Source organism: Varroa jacobsoni, unplaced genomic scaffold (assembly GCF_002532875.2).
Source record: "Varroa jacobsoni isolate VJ856 unplaced genomic scaffold, vjacob_1.0 scaffold_1381, whole genome shotgun sequence".
Taxonomy (NCBI): Eukaryota; Metazoa; Arthropoda; class Arachnida; order Mesostigmata; family Varroidae; genus Varroa; species Varroa jacobsoni.
In genome coordinates, this window is record NW_019214283.1 from 36,394 (window position 1) to 60,473 (window position 24,080).

The 24,080-nt window shown below is 39.5% G+C and overlaps 2 protein-coding genes across 3 annotated transcripts in view; one reads left to right on the top strand and one right to left on the bottom strand.

The window, feature by feature from the left end:
• LOC111269364 (uncharacterized) overlaps positions 1-16,955 on the top strand; it is a 38,012-nt gene extending 21,057 nt beyond the window's left edge. Inside the window, exons 4-9 of one of the 2 annotated variants that reach the window (XM_022848887.2) lie at positions 3,751-3,891; positions 4,005-4,215; positions 4,454-4,649; positions 7,134-7,301; positions 7,789-8,279; positions 8,593-16,955. In XM_022848887.2, the coding sequence (XP_022704622.1) occupies positions 3,751-3,891; positions 4,005-4,215; positions 4,454-4,649; positions 7,134-7,301; positions 7,789-8,279; positions 8,593-8,651 (1,266 nt within the window). In that variant the 3' untranslated portion in view covers positions 8,652-16,955. The remainder of the gene's footprint in view (positions 1-3,750; positions 3,892-4,004; positions 4,216-4,453; positions 4,650-7,133; positions 7,302-7,788; positions 8,280-8,592) is intronic. The other variant, XM_022848888.2, reaches the window with a different exon arrangement.
• Positions 16,956-17,183: 228 nt separating this feature from the next.
• Prx6a (Peroxiredoxin 6a) lies at positions 17,184-23,269 on the bottom strand. The gene is made up of 5 exons (XM_022848892.2): positions 23,128-23,269; positions 22,259-22,445; positions 18,466-18,622; positions 17,865-18,082; positions 17,184-17,612 (listed from the first exon to the last, which is right to left on the bottom strand). The coding sequence occupies exons 2-5, from the start codon at positions 22,351-22,353 to the stop codon at positions 17,414-17,416; spliced, it is 669 nt and encodes a 222-aa protein (XP_022704627.1). The 5' UTR covers positions 22,354-22,445; positions 23,128-23,269; the 3' UTR covers positions 17,184-17,413.
• Between the last annotated feature and the right edge of the window lie 811 nt (positions 23,270-24,080).

A 24,080-nucleotide genomic window follows, 5' to 3' on the forward strand; every position in this document is an offset into this window, starting at 1 on the left:
TAAATCGCACGTACCTTCTACCATCTGTATTGGTTAGCGAGTTGTCTTTGTTTTCGTGAGGCGCAATTAACGAAAGGTATTGCTCACATTCATGCTGCACCCAAATCGTTCATTTTGTTTTTCGGAATGGAAGCAGCATTCGGCTTGCTGGTGAGAGTACAACACCCGTCTCACTGTCCTGTTAGGGATTCCAGTAAGCTGATAAAGGACTACCAGCGTCCATAGTCATCGCATATATACATACATAATAAAGCTGTAAATAAGGAGCATGCTAGTGTCATTGATCGATGACATTGATCAACGATAAGAAGTGAAAATGACAAACATAATCGTCGGGAGAAATATATTTCGGGTAATATTTTCAAAATAAGCTCCACGGGCAAATATGTGTCATACGTTGCACCCTTCTGGCTGCTACTTGGTAAAGGATTTTTCCTTGAAAAGTTTAGCTATACAAGACGACATTGAAATCAAAGTTAGACATCTGTTCTGTGCATTTTAATTGTATCTCTAAGTCGATGTTCGATAGAATTTTATCGACGTCAGCTGGGCCACCAAGGAAGGACTAAGACATCAATTTCTTTCGACAATTCTCGGCGTATCCACGAGAAAGCTACGCAAAAGCAAATGCTATGGAAAGAAAAGTCTGAATGAGGCCGTTCTTGCGGTATATGATGTGTAGCGTTTCGACTGCGTCTGCAAGGCTGACCAACTTGTTCCATTCGAATTTCCCTATTTGTTTGTTGGCACACCTTGTTCAACTCGGCAATCCCTTATATGGGTAAAATAGTTACGACTTGCGTTCTACGTACGAGCGCCGTATTACTTTCCACTACCACATGAACGTCGCGCGCAAAAAAGGACGCCGCTCAGCAGTGTTGCTCCAATGCTATCTTGGTTTCTCCTTGTCAGTTCAAAACCAGGGAATGAGGGAGATTTGCCAGTCCTCCGCCTGCATTTGCTAAGGCCCGAAGGCAGACATTAAAATGTGCAAGCGACCGCGCGAAGGTTTGACAACTAGGATGCTTATGAGTAAGGCGATGTAGCGATGAAAGGGTATGTCAGGAAAAGTCGCGAGGGGGTGATGGGAAAGAGGTATAGGAGTCTTGCTAAAACGATATTAGAAAAACGCTGCCTCAGTGGTAGCCTCGCAACACGATTTTGCTGAAATGGGTTGTTTAACTGGCGACATGAGCCAGCAGCAGTTAGACGAAGCCTGGGTCCAACAGGCAAATAAGAGGGGCTGTCTCTTTCATGTGTCCCTGCCCAATCTTCGAATGGCAGCTGGCAAAAGAATTGGCTTTGGTGCCTGACCGACTGCCCGCACGCCCCTCCTCGCCGTTTTGATTAGATTTTGGTTGGGGTCAGATGGCGCAGTCGGCTGCGGTATCCAGCAGAGTGAACCCTGTTGTCAAACTAACGGATGAACTAACGCCTTTCCCAGCTGGAATTCAGGTAGACGGTGGGAGAGAAGAAAAGAAACGGGAGTGAGAGAGCTTCTGGCGAGTTCCCATTATCAGGCCTTATCGTCAGCAGCGCCGTCGACGCTCGGACGCCTACCGTTACGCTTCGACTGCACTTCCGCCTTTGTCCACCCTCAGTTTAGTGTGTATGCTAACCGATAAATAGTCCCATGAGCTTCTCAATGGTTAATATTAAATCTTAATACTCTGAACGAGCAGTCTGAACAACTGAGGCAACATTTTATTAGAGTTACTACAGCCTTCTCTAATCAACGTGCCGTTTATGCGGGCGGTCAATTTCATGTTGCAAAGACAGATACATTTTTAGTTTGAAACGGGTTGAGTGTTATAGCTCATTTGATGAGTGGTTTATGTTTACTACTAACGGTTACTCTGGTTTTAAAGGTTTACGTATCTAAACATTATCACAGTGTCTCCTATGTTTAATTATAAAATAGTATTTTTTAAAAATCGGTAATTTTAATCGGACTAGCATACAAGAAGTGTCGATACCTTCAATAGGAAAAATGCACGTTTGAGCTGGGGAAGTGTCAAATAGACTGAAATGAACAGAAACATCTGTTTTGTCACTCCTTCTTGTTCCACCAAATTACTACCACTATGTTGTGAAGTTTAATTCCTTTCCATGTTGACGGAATCTGTTATTTTGTTATGGTGGAAATTTGTGCTAGGGTTAGCGTTTGGCAGCTTTAATGTCAGCTATTTGAGAAGCCTATAATAACATTAATTCATTTTCTTGAAAACCTATAGTGTTTGTGATTAATAAACAGTCTAAGCAGTTTGCTATATAAATATTAAAATAAAACGTCATATCTGTAGAATACACAAAGGCAGCAATCGTAAACCAATAGATCTGACTGGCAACATTATAGCAACCGTGTGATCAGTTAATTTTATGAGAAAACCAGATAGTTCAAACCAATTCAGATGACTTTCTTAGTTCAGACCGCAATCTGATATATAATATAGTGTCATCTTTCTAACAGGTCTACGATCAGTTGCTTTTCGAACGTCCGCTCGGTATTTTCACACTGCTCTCGCCTGAAAAAACTAGCAGAGATTTGTCTTACTGCACGTTATCGCTTTGTGTTATCATTATGTGCGTACAATATCATCGAGCGCTATGATCATACAGGTAGCATTGTTCTGCCTACTACAGTAAAGAGCGAACGGACTTGGCACCATCCACCTCAGCTAAATTGTCTCGTCAAAAAAACCCTTACATCAATTCTATTTCGTGAAAACACCGGGACGGGAGACAATTCGGCCTGAAGTAGAACAATAATTGATCAGTTAAATATCAAAAACAATTCGGGGCCGCGACTTTTGCTAATCCAATGGAAGCCGCATGGCGTCCTGATAATCGATACAAGTCCTAAGGGCCAGCTCCTGGCACATCCACGTGTTTCGCAACTTGGTCGTTGAATCCCTGTTGCAATTTAGACGAACGGGTTCGCTAGAGTATCCTATACAATTTCTAGTTCATTAGGGGATATTTGGACAATTGCATAATAACTGGGTAGGCCGTTACTATAACAGCTGTAACGGCGTATTAGATACAACGTAAACAAATCATCGAAAAACAAAAGGCTTGGTAAGTCGGAAGAAATAGATAGTTCTAGTTGCAGTTACTAATCATTCACATGGAACTGGAACGTTCAATATATTTTTTGTGTGGCGGAACCCCATGGCAAATCCTAGTTCCGGAAGCACCATACTGTTCTGTTTGCGCTTTCGAGCTATCGTTAGCTATGAACACGGGGATAGTCTTATAAAGTCATTAAGTTATCCGTTGATCGGAAGAGCGTGAGCTTCTGTATAGGCAACTGCCAGGTCTTGAACACAACTAAAATACGCTTCTTTGACTTCTTGTTAGTTGTGAGAGTAACAGAAGTGCTCCAGCTAAAATTGATTGAATTTTTTTGCCTTTTATTGATTAAATGGTCTAGTTACATGATATTTAATTGCTTAGAACATCCACTAACCAACCGTATTGCTCCTCCTCTTCGTCATTGCCTGGTACATTCAAGCGGCTTTAAAAACGTTTGTCGCTACATTGCAGAAGTACATGCACATATTTTCCTCAATAATATTCCAAATATATTATTACACGATACAGAGAACAGACAAGATATTCTGTAATAACATTTCTTATAAATATACAGTTCATTTACCGAGCAGGACCTGAGTTAGTCATTCACACGTATCTTCTGTCCATGTGCATCGCAAACTTAACACTCTACATTGCTGCTATTACCGTCAACAGCCCGAGGTGATCGGATCGCTGGCATCGTTGATGGAACTCTGGTGCGACAACAACCGTCTGTCGTATTTGCCTTCATTTATCGGCCACCTTCAGGCACTTCGATACCTCGATGCTTCATCTAACAGATTATCATGCATAGAGGTTTGTTACTTACCGATATTATATGACTACGCACGTTTGGTAATATCGCAGATCTCGCTTCACTTCTCTTCATGCGTACGACACTACTAATAAAAGTTTTCGATGTCTTTCAGGACGAGGCCTTCAGGAACCTTTCACAGCTGGCGGATTTAACGATATCGTCAAATCGGTTGACACGGCTACCAGACACCCTAGGGAAGCTGACCCATTTGACAACATTACGCGCCGATGATAACCAGCTTATGGGACTCCCGGACTCACTTGGTTTTTGCTCACAACTCGAAGAGCTAATAGTCAATGGAAACCACATCGAATACTTGCCAGGTAGAAGATAGAGGAACAGAATTTCTAGTTACTTCTGCGAGATATCGTATTACTTTACATTAGCTTGACAGCTATGGTAAATTTGTCATTCAACTTACTTTCACTCCGACTAGCAACTTCGTCCAACAGTAGCTTCAGCTTTATATTCAACAAAGCTTGAATCATTGTAGGTATCCCCTGTTTATGAAAAGAAGACCTCACCTGGGTAAGCGATAATCTAATGGGGACAATTTTGCAGCAACAATCGGATGTCTTCGGCAGCTGTCACTTCTAATGGCGGATTCCAATTGGCTAGATGAGCTTCCTTCGGAGATCGGTTCCTGTTCAGCGCTCAAAGTTCTTTCTGCACGAGACAACCGGCTTGTGGATTTGCCAGAAGAGCTGGGTCACCTTACCAACCTCAAGGTTCTCAGCCTTTCAGCTAACAGATTGAGGTACGGTTAGTATTATGACATACTATTTGATTATCCACTATTGAATAGGTCTACGCATGCAAATTTATGCAATTTAATAAAAACGAATTTTATGGAAGACAAAACACAACTAGTGGCAAAACACACAGAGCCTATTTACGAAAATTAAACCTATGAGACTACCCTCGTCCCGTTCAGCTACGAGTACGTATGATAGTAATCTCTGTGTTCATCGGCACAAAGTCGGTCCTTTTCAAAGGAGCGCCTGCACACTTTTACAGCGGTCATTTAATTAATTACCAACAGCAACGATATATTATAGACATACTGTAATTATTATAGATATATATATATATATATATATATATATATATATATATATATATATATATTTGGAACACTGCACATAGATGGTTTCCTTTCTTTTAAACGTACTAGCGAAGCGGATATAAACTAACAGGGCGTTTTGTCATCCCGTCGTTCCTCTACAGTCACTTTAATTACTACACAAAACGTTTTTTGCGAAGGATTCAACCCTCAACGCAACCTCTTGTATGGATACTTATATATTCATACAACTAAATATCAAATCATCATCTAATGTGTTACGTAAAGCCAGAGGGCACGTCCGTTCTGAGGACCATTAAGTCGCCGTGGCGTGACTGGATATGCTGCCGACGACACACACTATGTCCAAGATATTCAATCAGGAAAAAGTCTTAATTTAGCTTTACCACAGTTGCGACATATGAGGCTACCATATATATATATATATGTGTGTATATATGCGGTATTTAGGTTTTGCACTTTGTAGCACTGCTACTAACAGCGATTTTGGTGTCATCCATTATTCACTTAATGGAAATGGCACCGCCGCTATAGCAACGCGATTATCTGTGTACTGCTACATGTACATCCATTGCGCGTTCAATTTTAAGTATGTAGCGTGTTAAGTTCTAATTTTTGTGGTGACTCGGTAGAAGCTAGCTGGTCGCTAACCGGAAATGGTTTGTGTGACCCTAGACTCTGTTACTGATATTACGACATCGAAGTGGTCATCAGACGCTGTTGCCCGCTTATGTATGTATGTCTGCTAGGATAATGCCAATAGCTTAGCTTTTAATCGTGCTGCTCGTGTTACGTTTTTTTTCTCTTTGTTAGTCTTGTTGATAGAGCCAAACAGCGCTGCGATTTATAATATACTACTCATGGGTTCTTTCATATGGCTCTTTTTGCGCTAAACAGTATATCGAGTACAAAAGGGAAGTGCAGACAGGAATATGAAAGTCAAACACTTTCAAAAAAAAAGTTGAAGTAGAAGTAATTTATGTTGCTTTCAATGTTCCCTCTCTCATTTAGCTGACCATTGTCCGTTTCCAGTATATATATTATCAGAACGGAAAAAAAAAAGAAGGAAAGAAAAAACTTTCTAGTGCAGTGAACGTATCCTTATGTCAAGGCCCTAAAGGTGAAAGCTCTAGGTTAAAAAAAAAAGTGCATTTTCCCATACGTACTTCATTTTTCTTTTTATCGACGCCAAAGGCTGCCGAAGCAGGTTGGAGTATTTATGCCGGGTACAAAAGTGAAAGCTCGTGCAGAAAAGGGAATGCTAGAAGAGGTCTGCTAAGTTTTATATGAAATTGGAGGGTGTATCTTGATCCGGTCGGTTATCCAAGTCCGATAAGCCAAACTATTACCAAGCATTTTAAATGCAGGTTATTTTATCTGAAATTGGAAGCCTAGCTGCCCCGTAGACTGGGCAAAGTTCTCAAGGAAACAAAGCTTGTTGACCCTTGGTATTTCGTCCGCCACGGGGCAATGCATATTCAAATGATAGGTTTCTGTACAGAGCTCGCACAGGTAACGAGAAGACGAACGGTTTGCTCCGAAAGATGTTTTGTGGCCTAGAGTTGGGTTGAATCTCCATCCGATAAAGACGACAATTTGGATTGCGTAGGACTTGAAAAACGCTAAGACTGTTTGAGAGAAATAGGGCAATCAACAAAGATCTTCATATGGACTAATTGCGTTTAGTGAACGAGGGAATCTAGTGTAAAAGATGTTAATATATCAGTTTGTTTGACATTTTTCCATTCAATCCTCTCGATGCTATTAGACATCAACTCGGCCATAAACCTAAATGTTGCCGAAACGTTTGCCGAGCACCAATTCGATTCCGTTGAGAACGACCAGCTGGGTCTGCACTAGCTGTTGACTTACCGTATACATTGTCTGCACTACACAGTGTGATATTTACGTCGCAACTACACGTAGGGCGCTGAAGAATAATTAAAGATAACCTAATTATCGTAGAAAATCACTTCTGTTAACATCTAAATATCAAATACGATTCGTTAGTTAGTTTTCTAAGCATTTACATTAAGCTAATGAGTTAGTGAACTGTAGTCGAATGCGTAAAGGCATTGTAGGTGCGCTGTTGTGAGGCGGCTTTCTAATGTGAGAAGAACTTGGTTGTGCGTGCACGGTGGTTAAAATGACTTGCAGATTTTTGCCGGCATCCCTGACGCGACTTACGTCTCTGGACGCGTTGTGGCTTTCGGAGAACCAGACGAAGCCGCTGATTCTCCTGCAGGCGGACGAGGCTGCCGGCCAAAGGAGACTCACATGTTACCTCCTACCGCAAGAAGACGGACACTACACCACTGGCGAACGGTAATAATAGGGCGTACAAGACACTAGTGGGGCGTGTGAATTTGCCAATGGGCAACTAATAACTACAAAAAAACTAGTTAATGATCACTGAACAATTGTCACATGATTCCTATGTAACCACGTGTAGATTTGCTTCGTCTGAGAAGCTGTAAACGCGGAATATATGTATTTTTTGGTTCAAGATTTTGTTCATGACGTCGACAACTCCTATATTTTCCTATAAATGTACTGTACGATTGACAGCACACCTAAAACGGGTCATAGTTATTTGGAAAGTGACTAATTACTTAATGGAAAGGAGCTAATCGATATTGCGGGACTTCAGCGCTCATATTCCAGATGAAGTGTTATCGCCCGTGGTACTACCATTTGAATGACCTATGAAGGAGGAATCTGATCGTGTTCGTGTCAACCTTCTTACCCATCCAGGTTCTTCCTACTTTTTTTTCGCTAACCTGCGTTCATGCCTCTTTTCTTATTGTTTTAGGCAAACGCCGGATATGATGGATCACGAAAAGGAGGGCCGCATTCAGTTCCTCGGCGATTCGCTGGGCAAGGCTGGGGCGAAGCTTGTGCGATCACCCACCCCTTACCCGAAAGAACTGCGCGCGAGGCATATGCGCATGCTGCACAGTCGACAACAGGGGGGCGGCGTCACCGTCTCGGAGGGGGCACGAGGAGGCCAAATAGGAGAGGCAGTCACTACACAACCATTACGTACGACTACGACATTGCTACAACCACCCGGAGTAGAAGGAAGTGGTCCCAGTCTTACATCTACCGGCATTTTTCAGCAGCAGGCCGAAGCCGACAGTGTCGCCGCCACCAATCCACAACGTTCACTACAACAACGACAACAGCAGCAGCAGTCACAAATACTCAACTTAACAACACCAAATATTACAAACAACCCGAGCACCCACGTCACTTCCGCTGCAGGTCGGTGGGTGCCAGGACGATTTTGGCAAGAAAAAGGAAGTGAGAATCATATTTAAGATTGGGCACATACTGACGTTAAGGGTTTGAAATGCATAAACGATCGATTATTTGTGTGTGTTTTATGTTAGCACCTGCTGATACTTAATCTGTTGCTCACTATTTGTAGCGTGCAATACTTGGAGCGTATTGTTTTATAAAACATGTCCTGTGGGGAGAACACTGAATTCGTCTCGTAGATACTGGTTTATTTATAACGTATTTTTCGTTGTGAGCTATAGACAACTGTCTGTAGCTCACTTTCTCTTACGGTCTCGCGAAAGGTGACGCTAACCTTGAATTGTTTTTGTTGCAGATCCTCCCGACGTAATCCCACCGTCAGCCAACGGAATGGTCCTTACTGATGCCGTTTAGTTCAAATCCAACAGAGCGCATAACGCCGTTGTCACGTATAAACGAATCACCTATTCATTTAGATAGATTACGCGTAAACAACTAAAGAAGTATACACTAACGAAAAGATGCATGACCACACACAGTCATCGCGTCTCAACACAGTGACGCTGACCTTTCATTCCCAGCTGCGGTGCTTTATGCTGTACACACAAGGCCTCAAAAACTGTCTATTCTTTGGCAAGAAACTGTTTTCGTTTAGTCGTCGTGGCGGTGGGGGTTCTTTATGTCAGCGTTATTATGCTAGGTTTCCTTCAACTGGCGCCAAAATTTGAAGGGGCATATTGATGGAGATGTCTAATAATGATACGCGCACGTGTAAGGTGGACAAGCAAATGGGACCACGTACAGCAGTAACGAAAGTTTGGTCTCTAATCGTTGACACGAACAAATGGATAGGCACGTTTCAGTGATGCGATGGCCACCATCGTGAAACAAAGGGGCATCCGAAAAGGCAAAATACTAGGACGAAGAGATTGAGGCATTACAAACACATGGGTCACGGTCGTATTTACGCATAGAGATAACGAATGAAAAGGCGAAGAAGTCAGTCATTGGACGATCGCATCGAGACTACTATGCTGCCGTATTACAAAATGTGGGGACGGACGGGGCTGAGGATGCCGCTTATCCTTTTGCCTCATCTCAGGCTCAACATTATTATAATAATAACAACAATAATTATCGAAATAATAACATTAATATTGGCGGTAGTGAACTAACTACGTTGTAAGTGGCTTAGTTAACGGCTTACACTTGCATTTGTCAAAACGCAGATGTCAACGCAAAAGAACTATATCACCGTTCCCCCTTTTTTAACGGCAAATTATGAACGAAATTCGTTTGGCAAAACAACAAATCTGGCACTACGTTCTATTTGACAGGACCTAAGGAAATAAGAATGAGATGTTCTCGATTTCCCCGAACAGTTCCACAGTTGTGACCGGTAATGCGCTTCAAGCAATTAAGTTTATAATATTACGGTAATAATTATTAACCACGCAATGGTAAACGACTTATATATATATATATATATATATATATATATATAAAGCGCTATTGAAGCTATAATCGTTCCTTTTGGATGGTCATCGAGCTTTGGGTTGGGGCGCGGGAACACCACATTGTGAGTATATGTGTAAAGGCAATTCTGTATATACGTACAAGATATTGGAAGTTAGCACGTCTTGTGTTTTCGTATGGAATGAATAATCTGTTTCAATGAGGTCATAGAAAGGCATGCCACCATTGCAATGGGAAACTATTGTGGATATGATGAGAGGAGAATGCATAAAAGAGAAGAGTGTATTTCAGTGTTATCATAGTACTGTAATATACTATTTTTTAATGGCCCATAGTAAGAATAATTCTATAGGCTCCGTTACGTGTTAGGACGGTAACGATACTAACATTGGTAATAATGGTGGAAAGCCGAGGGCACTATCTAGTAGTTCTAATATTACAATGCTAAAGTTAAACGTAAACGTTGAATAATAAGTGAAAAATAAAAGACAGATATCTGAACCACTAGATATCGGCCATAACAACACGAGGCCTTTGACAATAAAGGACGACGAAGACGACAATTTATGATAACGATGATGTAAAGCCGGCGTAGAAGTAACTGTTTACATATACTGTTAGGAGTGGCTGTAGCTAAGGATAAGTAATAAATAAGACAAGAAAATGTCTTACATCAGTGATAAAAAATAATGGGATAATAAATAAAAAATAACAATAAACGCAAAGGGGTTCTGGGAATGCATTTTGGTGACGGGGCCTAAACTTGGGGGGCAAACAGTTGTGCCTGTGTATTTCGTCGCTTGGGGAATGCGTGATGATAAAAAGAAGAAACTAAAAGAATTAACAAACGAACACGAATCGTTATTTTTGGTCAAATATTGCGCCGACTTGATAATCTACATTCAACTAACGTTATAAGTGATTGATTATTGTTTTCGGCATTGCAATTTTCCTGCTATTAATCAAAATGATGATGGTCAAATGATATGATGAAGAACGAGCTTGAAAAATGGGTAAAATATAATAACTTATCATTATAGAAAAGCTTATACGGCCTTCGTACGGCGGGACGCACGACAAACGTTTTCAAGTCATGTTCTAACTTTCTTCGTTAGAAGTCACAATAATAATAACCGAAATAATATACAACAGACCTATAAAATTATATACAAGCAATCTAATGGCGTATAGAATTGTTAAGGTCGCCTCGTGAGATGAGTTAGCTCGACTGCATGACAAAAATCTAGCTTTCGTCAAGCCCGCAAGTTAATGCCGCAAATCGAAAAGACAAAACATGGAGGTATCGAAGTAGCTACAACTAAGCGTAACATATTATTTCACTGTTAGGTCTTCCGTGAGAAACTGTTGACGTTACATAGTTACTATCAAATGACACGAGTTATTATTGTAATGAGTTTTGAGATAATCGAGAGCCAAGAAAACGTCAAGTGAAGCTCGTTGTGCGTCTCAAAAAGCGACAGTCGTTAGTTGATCGACTGTTTTTAGCAATATTATACGGAATAGTTATAGAGCGGCTTATATATCAAGATCATCAACGAATTGTCAGATGTATAGCACTCATGTGAAGGATAGTTTCTTGTGGTTAGCCACATCTTTCGCGCGAAGTGTGTCTGATTAACAGTTAACCAACGCTATATTGATTCGAAGTTAATGATTAACATTTTCGGTTGAATTTTCCTCATGAGATCGTCTGCTTTGTATATTGGCGATATATTGTCGTATTGTTGTATATTGTCGCCTAGCATTGGCGAGTAGGTCTTGATAAATTCACACGTTTGGGGGGGAACGATCTGCTTTAAAAAAAAAATGGCATCAAGCACATACAATACACACAAACATAAATTATGTTATTCAAAGTGTGAAAGTACGCATGCACCTATTCGAAGCTTGAGGTGTTATTGTAGATTATTTGGATCGTAATTTCGGAATGTGCCCAAACCACTAGCATTCGAGTAGCTAGTAACAATACCTACGAATTAAACCCAAAAAGGCCAAAGTAGTAGCACAAGTTTCGCAGCCTGAACCTATTGCACCAACTTGATCCATTTAATATACTACTTTCGCATCATAGCCTACATGAGGTTAGCATGCCAATTAAGGCGCATGAATATCAGGACCTTCGGTTTATGTTGGCCTAGGCCCCAAAAAGCCTCGATCTAAACACACAGTTTAGAGACTCAGCGGAAATACGCTCGTCTGATGTAGCAGCGTTCTTCTAACAAACTAAATACTTGAATTGTACTAAAAACAATATATACATAAATACATGTACCCTGTATTCTCCTATTATACCCGTAATAGGGGGATACATAACGGAAAGTGATGGACGATGTTCTACCGCCAACAGATCAAGCTATAGAGGATAGGATGTGAGTATATGATGATTGAAAGCGCCATACTACGGTGACCATTATGAAATACTGTTGGAGATCATCTTGTTTATCTCTATAACTAATTATCCACTTTAGAAACGACGAGGCGGTACTATACTTAATCGAAACGACATAGTTAGAATCCATATGGATCAAGCGATAGATCCATGAGTGTTGAACAAGAAAAAATAACCTTGGGTTACTTGGGTGTGCATATTATTGATATAGGGCATTATGGGATTACTGCTTCGAACGCAGGCAGAGGCTCAAGCGAAACATTAGATAAATGAAATAATAATAATAATACAAAATGTGAAGAGCCATCCTCCTAAGCCGAAAGAAAGAGGATCAGCGTTTACATTTGAAGTACAAACAAACCAAAATGATTATTATATATGAAAAATATATATGATTACATATACATACATAATACCATAATCATAAACAACAATATTAACGATAGTAATTCTAAGTATAGCTAACTGCAAAATGAGGCAGTTAATTATGTGATTACGATAGGCAAGTTGTTGCCAACAAATTCACCTTCAATGCGAGCAAATATCTCATAAAAAAGGTGTCGTCTCATAAAAACACTATGAAGAGCAACAAATAGAAAACAAGCTGCTTTAATGTTGAAACTCAGTGATATTTAGAATACTCAGAATGATATTCTCAGCATGTCCACTTGACAGTCCGGAATTAGGCCGTTACAACGGCAATACAGAGAAATTAAGCGCAAAGCTTTAAACTATTTTTCGCTCAAAGCTGTCCTACGAAGGTAATACGTATAGCCCTGTAAGGGAGCGATAGAAATCGACTTGTAGATTTTAGGACCGTCGCAAACTAGAGGCGATGTGATCAGACAACGAGTTAAATAGCATAGTAATACGATATGGGAAAATTTCTATTGGTATGAAGCGACAAAACCACAGATCTAGTCATATAAATATATATACATGTATATAGATATATATATAGTATGTAGCATAGCCTGTATAGTGCGTACTTCCTATTCACCATATGTAACAGTATGGGAAAGAGCAAGTAACAGAAAGTCGTGTTCCGCTGTGGATTGTGATGTGAATTGATGATATTAAAAAGAAAAAAAACACCCCAATGAACTTCTTCTCAGAAGATTTCAATTTATTGATAACTAATGGCAGTTTTTATAATATGTCTACGATAATGATAATGTCGATAATAATGATGAACTAATTGTGCGAATGCCCAAGTTGATTGAGGGGGAAAGTTAGAGATAGCGAAGAGTAAGCGCACGGGTGTGTCTTGGTGTACATGCGTGCACAGCAGAGGCGTACTCTAGCGGGTAGACTTTGGTCGTGTAGGGGTTTTGGGGATGAGCATGGGATTCAAACACGAGGACTACAAGGTGATAAACAATATTATGTATCTCTAGAAGGATTCAGTGTTTTGTTCCGCCTTCTACACGTGTACGATAGTACCGGGTTGATAATACCGCGCTTCTTTCCAGTGGTGACTAGGCACAGCTTTACAACATGGTCACAACTGGCTGCCATATAACTAGTCAAAGGGCGCAGTGATCAATCACCTGTTTTTGAAGTACTGGAAAACTTCGCTCTACATATAGTAGTAAGTAGCGCATAAATAAAGGCGCATGCAACAAAGAAAAAAAAAATAGAGGAGAAAGTTGTGTTATCTGCGTGAGTGATGCTATTCATAATCATTTTCCCAAACACTCTTGTTGAAGTTGTGTAACATTAACGCCTACATCCTGGCCGCTTCCTTTAATCTGTTTCTAGACACAACGAAGTTTTACTGTACTTAGCAATGTCCGGTTGTCCGTTGACAGCAATGACGCCACTTATGTAGATCCTTTGATTGTAACAGTAACAAGAATGATCGAGCTTCTCTGATTCTTCTATTATACTGTACAATTACCAATTGTAAACATACATTTTACGAATATACAGACAAGACAATAATATCCGTGATGTGTTATTATTGAAAATCAAAATGTTCACTATAGTATCAGTGCCGTAGACGACAGCACCAACGCAGCTACGTTGGCCGATTAACTAACGACGAATTCTATGAGAAAAAAGAAACGAAGCAACATAATACGCGTATCGAATAAGGTATTTTGCGAGCTATATCACCTATGCATGCATCGCAACATGAACTAATAATAATTTCGAACAAGGAACATTTTTCACGCAGACGACAACAACAACAACAGACCTTTGACAAAATACAGATGAATGAGTGTATATGTTAAGAGAAAGCCCGAAAGCAGACTTCGATTCATTGTAATGATAACGTTCGACCACGAACAGTGGGAGGACATTGAAGGCCCGTGGCGCTGACCAAAGCGGAACATCCTCAATGGCGTTCTTCTACCGATAGGAAACTAGCTCATTCTCTATCTGCGGCAAGCAACAATACTAACGACCTTATTTATACTCTACAGCGCGAAAATAGAGCAATTTTTTGTTGGCACCAAGTTCAGTTTGGAAATGGTATCCTCATAAAAAACGAATATAAGCGCGCATGCGAAAAATGACAGCACATAAAATGTTGTCCACGGGAATCTGCCGGGAACTCCGTTTTTTTTTTCCATTGCAACTTAATAAGCGACTAGCAAATTACTTGTGGGAGACGTTTGTAATACTGCTACTACGATCCAATTCGTCAGTTAAATAAAAAGCTGCAATCGCGGATGACGCAAGCTGCCGAACGATGTACAAACAACAGAGTTAGTCAACCTGTGATGCTTACAATGGTGGAAATCAACGATCATATACATATATATAATACTGCCCAGGTCTGGTTAAACTTCGCATAATCAGTAAAGAAAAAAAAAAAGCCACAAAAAGTTGGTTTTCCGAGAACTACCACGTTTATGCTATTGTTATGCATACAACTTAAACTGCTGCTATAACAAATAGTAGTCACAATATTATCGAACTAACGTTATAATCATTGACCATATCGACGTAGAAAAAAAAACAGACAGGCATGTACATTCGAAGGAGGTTTCGCTCGAACTTGGCAGTACTGGCGGGTGATCTCGACAATTCGATGGTTGCGGTTACCACTGCCGTATCTAATTCATATCATAGGTCTTTCATGAGGGAATAACACCAGCAAAAATAGGAACTGCTTTTAGCGAGCCGTCGGAAGGAACGCTACACGCGAACGAGCGTTTTCATGTTAGGTGAAAACGAAAATGGCGTTCTGGTTTTATATAGAAGATTATTCTAATACGATTATAGCTTACCTAATATCAATGGTCTAACATCCAAACAACTGTATAGTTACTGACTGGCGAAATCCAGGGACTAATTTAAAAATTCGTTGACAACAGTAGACGAGCTGACTTCTAACAGACGCAAGTCGTACGAAATGGTCACACGAAATCGACGATTTTGAAAAAATAAAAACTAGAAAAAGCGCAGAAAACCATTTTTCCCCTTTTTAATCTACAGCTAAGATATAACTGAATAGAATTTGTATATTCGCGCTAGCGTATCAACGGACCATACTTACACTATACTATATAATAAATATAAGCATGACAAAACCATGTACAATATTGTCAAAAAACGAACGCACGTACAGACAGCGATGTGCACGGATACAGGTACACATAAAGAAAGCAATAAAGAATTACGAGCTAATAGTTAGTATTCGCCCAACTCGGTAGATGGGGCACCGGCAACACCGGGACGGAGAAGCGTGCACTGGTTAGCAGCGCAACGCAGCCGCGTACTGAAACGTGAATTAAGGTTATGTGAAAAAAAAAACAACCAAAAAAGAGAAACAAGACAGACTGATACACGACACACCACCAAACAACAACAGCGTTTTGTATAATTTGGACGAATTATTAAACAATATAATATAGGTAGAACGACAAAACCGGACGGCCAGTGTGACAGCAACGAAGCAAATAAATACACACAGGCGAAATATTGTTTAGTAAGCAAGATGCAGAATCGTAAGCGTCGAACTATGTTACGAGAAGCGATGTTCTCAGGTAAGCATAAGATGATGGTTTTTAACAAAGTTTATGATCATTTAAAACTAACAAGGAAATGCGCAAATATAAAAGAATCGATTAAAAACACACGAAAAATCACGTGAGCATTTCCCGCTATTTTCCCGGGCGCGCGAGATTTGAATAATAGATTGAAAAGAGTAACGGAAACTTTAAAAGTTACGTTTTAGATTGTTGACCTTATAGAATGCTGAGATAACAACACACCATACAAGATAGACAATTCTTGCGCTATTTCAAAAATATGTGAAGGTGGATATTGAAATTTATATGGTAAAAAACATAATATAAAGACAAGTGGACAAAAGGAAATTTTCGGGCAATTTAAAGGACTTAACGAAGGGAACAAAACGTAAAACAACCGCGAGAACGCAGGCGATACGTTACGCGTGAATCGTCTAAAAGACGTTGGTGACTTGAACTTTTTCTCTTTTCTGATTGGTGGTCCCTCTCCTTGCCCAGCCAGAACTGCACATATGTATACACTCTTGACGTGCAAGCAGAATTTTAAATCATATATATATATAAGATGGAGTGATTATAGAGAAGAATGAAGATCAAAAGCTGGAATTGGAAACGGAAACAAAAACAGGAATTGCATAAATGACACAAAACAATATGATCATTTTAAAAACGAGAACTGTGAATGGGCAAACAACTGATGATAGCCGCAGGAACAGAAACACTGATCACGACAAACAAGAACTAGAATAATAATAACGGCTAGAGACAATGTGGGTTCCACGCGTATTTCTCTGTAATAACCCACGTTTTGCACCACCAGACATATAAAACCCGAAAAAAATTAAAGCACGCAAACGGTGTAATAATTTGTACAATTACTTTCGAAGGTGAGCGGTGACTCATTATACCATGCTGAAGAATATTGCAGAATGTTTTAGAACATAGCATAGTTTCACGTCTGACAAATTATTTTGCGGATTCCCAGATATTAGGTATTATACATAGCGTACCTGGTACTTTTTACGATAGGAGGATCATGAAAATGGGTCTACAATTGGTGATTAACAGATAATGCAATTAATTTTGCATACTCTTGGTTTATTTATTTTTTTTTTTTACATAAAACTTGGCAATAAGCAAATCGTGTGCAGTAGACGCTGAATTTTTATTGAAAAAACGTTTTATCTATGTACGCTCGTAGTGAAATATCATAAGCTGTATCACGTACACTGGCTGGTAGCTGTTTCCAATATGAATTCGTAGCTTATAGTGGTACACCGTAGTTCCATGAAAAAGCCATTCAGTGTTTAGTCCATAGTTATTCGCATATAATTCTTTCCTGACGGAACATCGATAATGCGGACTCCGCTGGGAAACAATTTTGCTATTTCGTCATCTGTTACAGTGGCTGGAACCATGCACGGGGTCCCTTTCTTCCAGTTAGCTGGAGTTGCGACTCGCCGCGTTTCTGTGACGATCAACGATTCCACAGCTCGAAGGATTTCACTATAATTCAAAAATAAATGCGCACACTTTTCAGCGTCGAGAGACATAATGGAAATTTAGTTGAAGACATTGGAGCTTTCATTCTTCAGTAGCAGCACAGAATTGCTTCAGCTTTGATTTCGGCTCTATGACACTATCTCTTTTACATGAAGATTTCGTCGGTATTTATCATCCACTCAGTGCGTATAAATGTTAATGAGTAGTGCAAATAGGCATACATGACAAATAATATAAACATCAAAACATACTAACTCGAAGTTACGCCCAGTGGTTGCTGGGTAAAGCATCGAAAGCTTCATCCGGCGGTCCTTGCCGATCATGAAGACAGCTCTGCACGTCAAAGGTATGCCCTCCTTGTCTTTTTCCTCAGGATCCAGCATTCCAAGAAGGGTTGCGATCTCACGTTTCTCATCAGCAATGATCGGATACGGAAACGGACCTTCTGGCAGCTCGCCAAACGCCTCAATGTCCTATCAATAAGATACAGATCATCAGTTTTCTTTAATTGCATATAGGGCTTATAAGGACAAGCATGTATGTAAGTGTTCATAAAAATGTTATGTACATTATCAATGAATGACTACGGTTCAGGCAAATGACTAAAATGCAAGATTCTATATGATGTAACATTTCAGCGGTTGGGACTTTACATCCGGAATTTCGGTTTAGTATTATCTTGAAAATTTCCGAGAAAAACATATATTGATTCTATACCAGAAAAACAATAAGACTGTGTTGAACATTTCAACGGACACATAGCTTCATAGTCAGCGAAATCGATCTGCTATCAATATTTCTAACAAACTGGTGACGCGGGTCTCCACTTGACCAGCCTTAACCCTTTATCACCAACCTTAATCCATCCGCGATGATTTTCAACAGAATCGCACGAGAGCGCAATCAGCTTTACTCCCTTTGAAGTAAACGTGGGATGCAGCTGAGCGGCGCGGGCTAGTTCAGTCGTGCAAACAGGAGTGTAGTCGGCCGGGTGCGAGAAGAGAATCGCCCATCTGGAAGGCACGTTATGAAAAACATGGAATATAAAACAGCATATCTGCTAGAAGCCTGAGCACAGCTCGGCGCATTAGTATGCATTTACAGCACTTAGTAGAAAAGCCATAGAAATAAAGACTGAGTACCATTGATTTTAAAAATACCAGGCAACGTTTTCGATTCAATTGCTGACCAGATGGAACGCAGAAGCTACCTCACTGAAATCTTCATGACGAGTACGACCGCTAATGAAAGAACGTAGAGGCTTGGCAACTCTAAGTGCTAGTTTAGCCCAGTCAGAGAGGTGACAATTTAGGGGCGACTTGAAGTTCCACCGCACTTCATAAATGCGCCAAAGTCATTCGTCGTTGGCCTGCCGCCACGCAAATCGAATACTGGAATGCATCAGTGTCCTTGAATAGAAGGCATATCAATACGCTAATTCATGATGCGCTATATATATTAGAATGCTAATAATATGGGATATGAAAATTTTGTTGGAGCGCAAATAGGCAGGTGCAGAAAAAAACTGACAAACACAGCTCTAGCAGAATGCTAAAATTACGTGGCAAGCCATACCATTCAAAGCTTTACTGATGCGATCATTATCTGTGTGTTGCGTTTTCCATTTAGGTTGAACGTAGCAAGTGCCAAGACCCCTTATACATATATATATATATATATATATATATATATATTATGCCATATCGTTCTCGTGGTAAAGCGATAAGTATCCATTATTGCGGAGTTGTTTACAGTTAATCGAAGACCCTGCTTGTCATTGTTGTGATTGTGCACAGACGACAGCAATGGCTGTCTTCACAGTTCACGACTTAGCTGAATACACCTTGAGCCTAGTCACGAACTAGTAAAATCCCGCATATTGAGTCGAGTAGTCGGTTGAGGACAACCAGCGAATGCAAATCGACTATCTTCACCACAAAGAAGGATACGCGCCGCCAAAAGACAAACTATCTATATCGTTGGATAGTAGAAGTAGCATCTACGTTCTGGCTTACGTTTAAACTTGCTATCTGTTATTTATAGTAAGAAAAATGAACAACTATGTACTGGACTACCTTCGAAAGATCACGACTGTCGAAGTGTACTGGAATAGCTAACATACATTTGCGAGCATATGGCGTGTACATCTTAGCTAGATTTAAATGAAGATGTAAGAAGTGAAATTTGCCAAGCACTACAGAAAGCATCGAATTTATAATAGGATATATCAGCAACAAATGAAATATTTCTGCAACATTAGTTTTACAATTGTTTTTGTAACTAAATAGCAAAAATTCAAATTTTAACACAGTCACGATCAACTTGAGTGAAAGGGATGCCACAGATAGTAGATGCGTGCTCATTTATATTTACGTTAAGGATCGAATTTTCGTGCTAAACACTTGACCGCTTTTAATAGTGGTTCCAATTGAAGCTCAACTACCGCGTATAAAAGGCCTTTGCCTGTGCTTTTTCAGTAGCCCGTAACACCGCAACAGCCATGATCTGCCTATTACACACTCAAGTGGCTTTATGAGTCACCTCAGATCGCCAAAAACAAAAAGTTAAGTAATCCCGAAAGAGTAAAATATGCGTGCGTGTGCATTGTAAAAATTGATCACCGTTTTCTAGGAAATTTCATTAGGCTACAGTGATTTGATCTAGATCCTAATATTGCTCCCATCAGAGTAGAGTCGAGGACCAAAAAGAGCGCACAACATAATGACTGTTTCATGAATAGCTTGATATGAGCGCTCCTCACAGTTTTCAACTGCCTATTGCAAAATTCTTGATGCTTTCTTTTTATTTCTTTTAGTTTTAGCCCTTACAGGAAGACAAGTATAAAAATTCATTATTTCGGTGCGTAGTAATAACTCACTTACCGTAATAACTTACCTTTGCTAAATGAATTGAATCATGTTTTGAAACCATTAGCTTTTGTAAATCTAAATCTAAAAATCTAAAATAATCTTAGCCAGCTGCTTCTCTTTGCAATGGATCCGCAAAACAGTCTCTGAGGGAAAACATAATAGTAAACTTTCATGGACCAGGTTGGCGCTGAGGTAGACCTTAGCGCTAATATTAATCGAACAACATTTCTATTCGTCTGTTTGTGTCAGACTGACAGTCTGTTGTATCGTAAATACTCGAATTCTTCACTATTATTGTCATTCTTCCCCGATCTGTTTCATTACGCCAAAATGGGCAATGTATTCGTCCTTTTTTTAGGTGGGGGTTTGTCTCTCTGTAACGGATATTGTAACTAGGGGTGGTAATGCAAATCAGAGTTTGGGTGCAGTACATGAATGACGACATATTTTATAATGTGTCTTTATAAATAAACGAAAGTATACAAATCCATAAAGAGAAGATCAGTAATCTATAACCTAGTTCAAATGTATAATCGACGTTTATTTTCAGGGGCAATAAAAAAGTAAAATATACCTCTTCTGAAGATAACAAATGTTAAAACTAATTACACGCCATACCTTATTTATCATGTACTCATTAGAAGTCTGATATATATCATATCATGATAGTTCTCTTATAAGCCATCAAGACTAAACGTCTATCTTCCTCAGAGGCTAATCAGTATGGTAAGTATATAAGAAATCGAGTTCACACAAACTGTGCTTGTGATAGGCACAGAGTGCGATTAGACAGTCTATCGACAGCAGCCGGTGACTCAGTCAACATACGCAACAACTCCTAGAGTTTTATCAGCGACTCTTGTATAAGCATTCTCTAGTAAATATCGTGGAACATGACGGCAAAAGAACTTTATCGACAAGGCGTTTTTGGTTACTATAGATGGATTGAGTGCGACAACGACTCGCAAGAATATGTATCGTAGCTTACTAAAGATTTCTCGACCTAGAAAAACAACCTCGAATTGAAAGCTCTAAAACGGGTCGCAGTCATTGATAACTTTGGGTGCCTATGGTAATATAAATAATAACTTGATTTTTAAAGCGGTCACCTCAGGTATATCATGTTCACTATCATTTAATTTAGTTGACATTCGCTTTAAGAGGAAACCTGTAACGTAAGTAAGCCAATCTTAAACCATTTTTCAGCAATTCAATAAATAAAAAACCGATGTAGAATCCTCCTGACTACAAAAAAAAAGACGCATTTTTACGTTTAATATAGGACACATAAAATATAAGTGGCCTTAAACAACACAAAGAATATATAGATATATATACTCCAGTCACAATATCACCGCCGTCAACACTCTGTAACGATTTTCTCAATTTGCTTTGTATTTTGCGGTATTTCTTATTGTTTGTATAAATACGATTGTACGATTAGTTCTAAGAAACCTAACCTGTTTCTTCTAAAGCTATGCTAGATAGATTCCACGTTGGTCTTTTTCCATCCTGCAACCATGCGCAAATGTCTATCTCTGTCTAGTTTCTGTTGAGCATATATATATATATATATATATATATATATATAATCACATAATTGAATGGAGAATTGTTTCATTTATGCCATTAACTATTGTTTAATTTTACTTTAACTAACAATGAAACCAGTTAAAAGGATTTAGCAAAGCAGCGCTATAGTAGCAGGCTGTTTAGATTAGCAGCAGTTCAAAATCATATGTACGTTTATTTCAACATTGTTAGAAATGGTGTACTTACTTTCCGTCCAGCCAGTCGTGAAACATAAACTCCCCTTCTGTAGTAACGCACTTGAAGTTGGGAAAATCATCACCAAGGTTCAATGGGTGGCCCATGTTACGGCTATGGTTGCTTGATATTGGTTCTTTTTGCCTTCGTTATATCTAAAACTGCTGTGTCGTGAGAGCTCGATGTGCACGCTTGATTACTGAAACAAAATACAGGCAGGCCACAGCTGAGGCAATTGACAATTAAAACGCTAGCATGATCGCCACCATTACTCTAACAATCAATCGCCGGTGCCTCACAGAGGTTTCTTTAACTGACTGTAGCGGCATCGGGCGGCGCTTCACAACGTTAGCTCGTGTTGGATAGGACCGTTTGCCGTTTCAGCCAATAGAGGGCTCACCGGTACAATTGGTTGAGGATTTGCGTGTCGCTCTTTACAAAGCTGTAGACGCTGCTCCTCATGATGTTTTATCCATATTCTGTTCAGCCTCTCATTTTTTTCGCATAGCACTGAGCTTTCCACGTTATCTATCTATAAGTGATGATATCTGTACTGAGATATCTACCAGTAAAAGAAGTGAATCAGCGAGCGCTAAGAAAAGTTAAAGCACAGGGTCGTGTAGATAGTTATTTTTTGCTGCAACTCTCGTCCAACTCAGTGACACATGTTTATTATAATAGAATTTTTCCAGTTAATCATAGGTTGGAAGCGGTTGCCTTAGTTCCTTATAGCCATTTTTCATTATTTTTATACTACATAAAATGCTATATCTCATTGGAAGGCATTCGTGTAGCTTGCCACAGTCTCCCGCCTTGTGATGCACTTTTGACAATGTAAAACTTTGTAATAATACGATCCCTAAAAACGATAAGATACGTACCATGTTGCGATAAACTGCGCACACGTAAAATCGTACCAGCTTAACTAACTCTGTCTTGTACAATATCTTAAGAATTAAACTGGTCAGAAACTGCGAATATGTGCCCATATAGCTGGTACGAGTCCTTTCGCTTTACCTATGGAAAGGGTATTGCCGATTAAGTTCGAATAGTCAGGCGGGTGTACACCATGTTACCTATTACTTGCTTGTTGCTAAGGCACGTATTTTTTGTATAGCGTCATTCAAGGTGTTTCATGTATAGAAAATAAGAATAATGTAATCCAATAAAACTAACATCTCTGAACATCTCTTACCGCTCTACAAACAGTAAGCTAGCTGAGACATTATCATGGTTGAAAAGTTTGATTTCTAGTAGACGAGTGCTTTATTGGTATGTTCATATTACACGGTCAAAAATACACCAAGTGGAAAAGACTAATGAAATTTATAATAACTTAGGCCAAATTCAACCAGTATATTGATTATACGATCATCGTTGATGAGTGAAAATTAAACTTATAATGTATCTCTCTCATTCACTATACTTGCTGACCTTTAGGATTTGAAGCATGAATACAATTCATGAAACTCTACCTTGATTCGTTGTCGGAAGACAATATCTTTTTCGTGACGTCCAAGTACCACAAACACCAGTTGAATAAACGCCACAACTTAATAACGCCATTGGACGTATGAGTTTTTGCATGAAGCTTGCATCACGCTATTTTTATCCTTTGAATAATAAATAAATAAATAAATAGATACTACTGCTATGTTAATTATTAGCAAGCATCCTGTTTGAGTTAAATTACGATAGGGCCATTGAGACACCATAGTTTTGTTCTCTGGATGAGATGTATCATTTTTACACTAGTTATACCTCAAGAATAGAGTACAAGGAAATTCAGACGGCTCTATCCCATTTGCACGATAAGCGAAAATAATCATTTCTG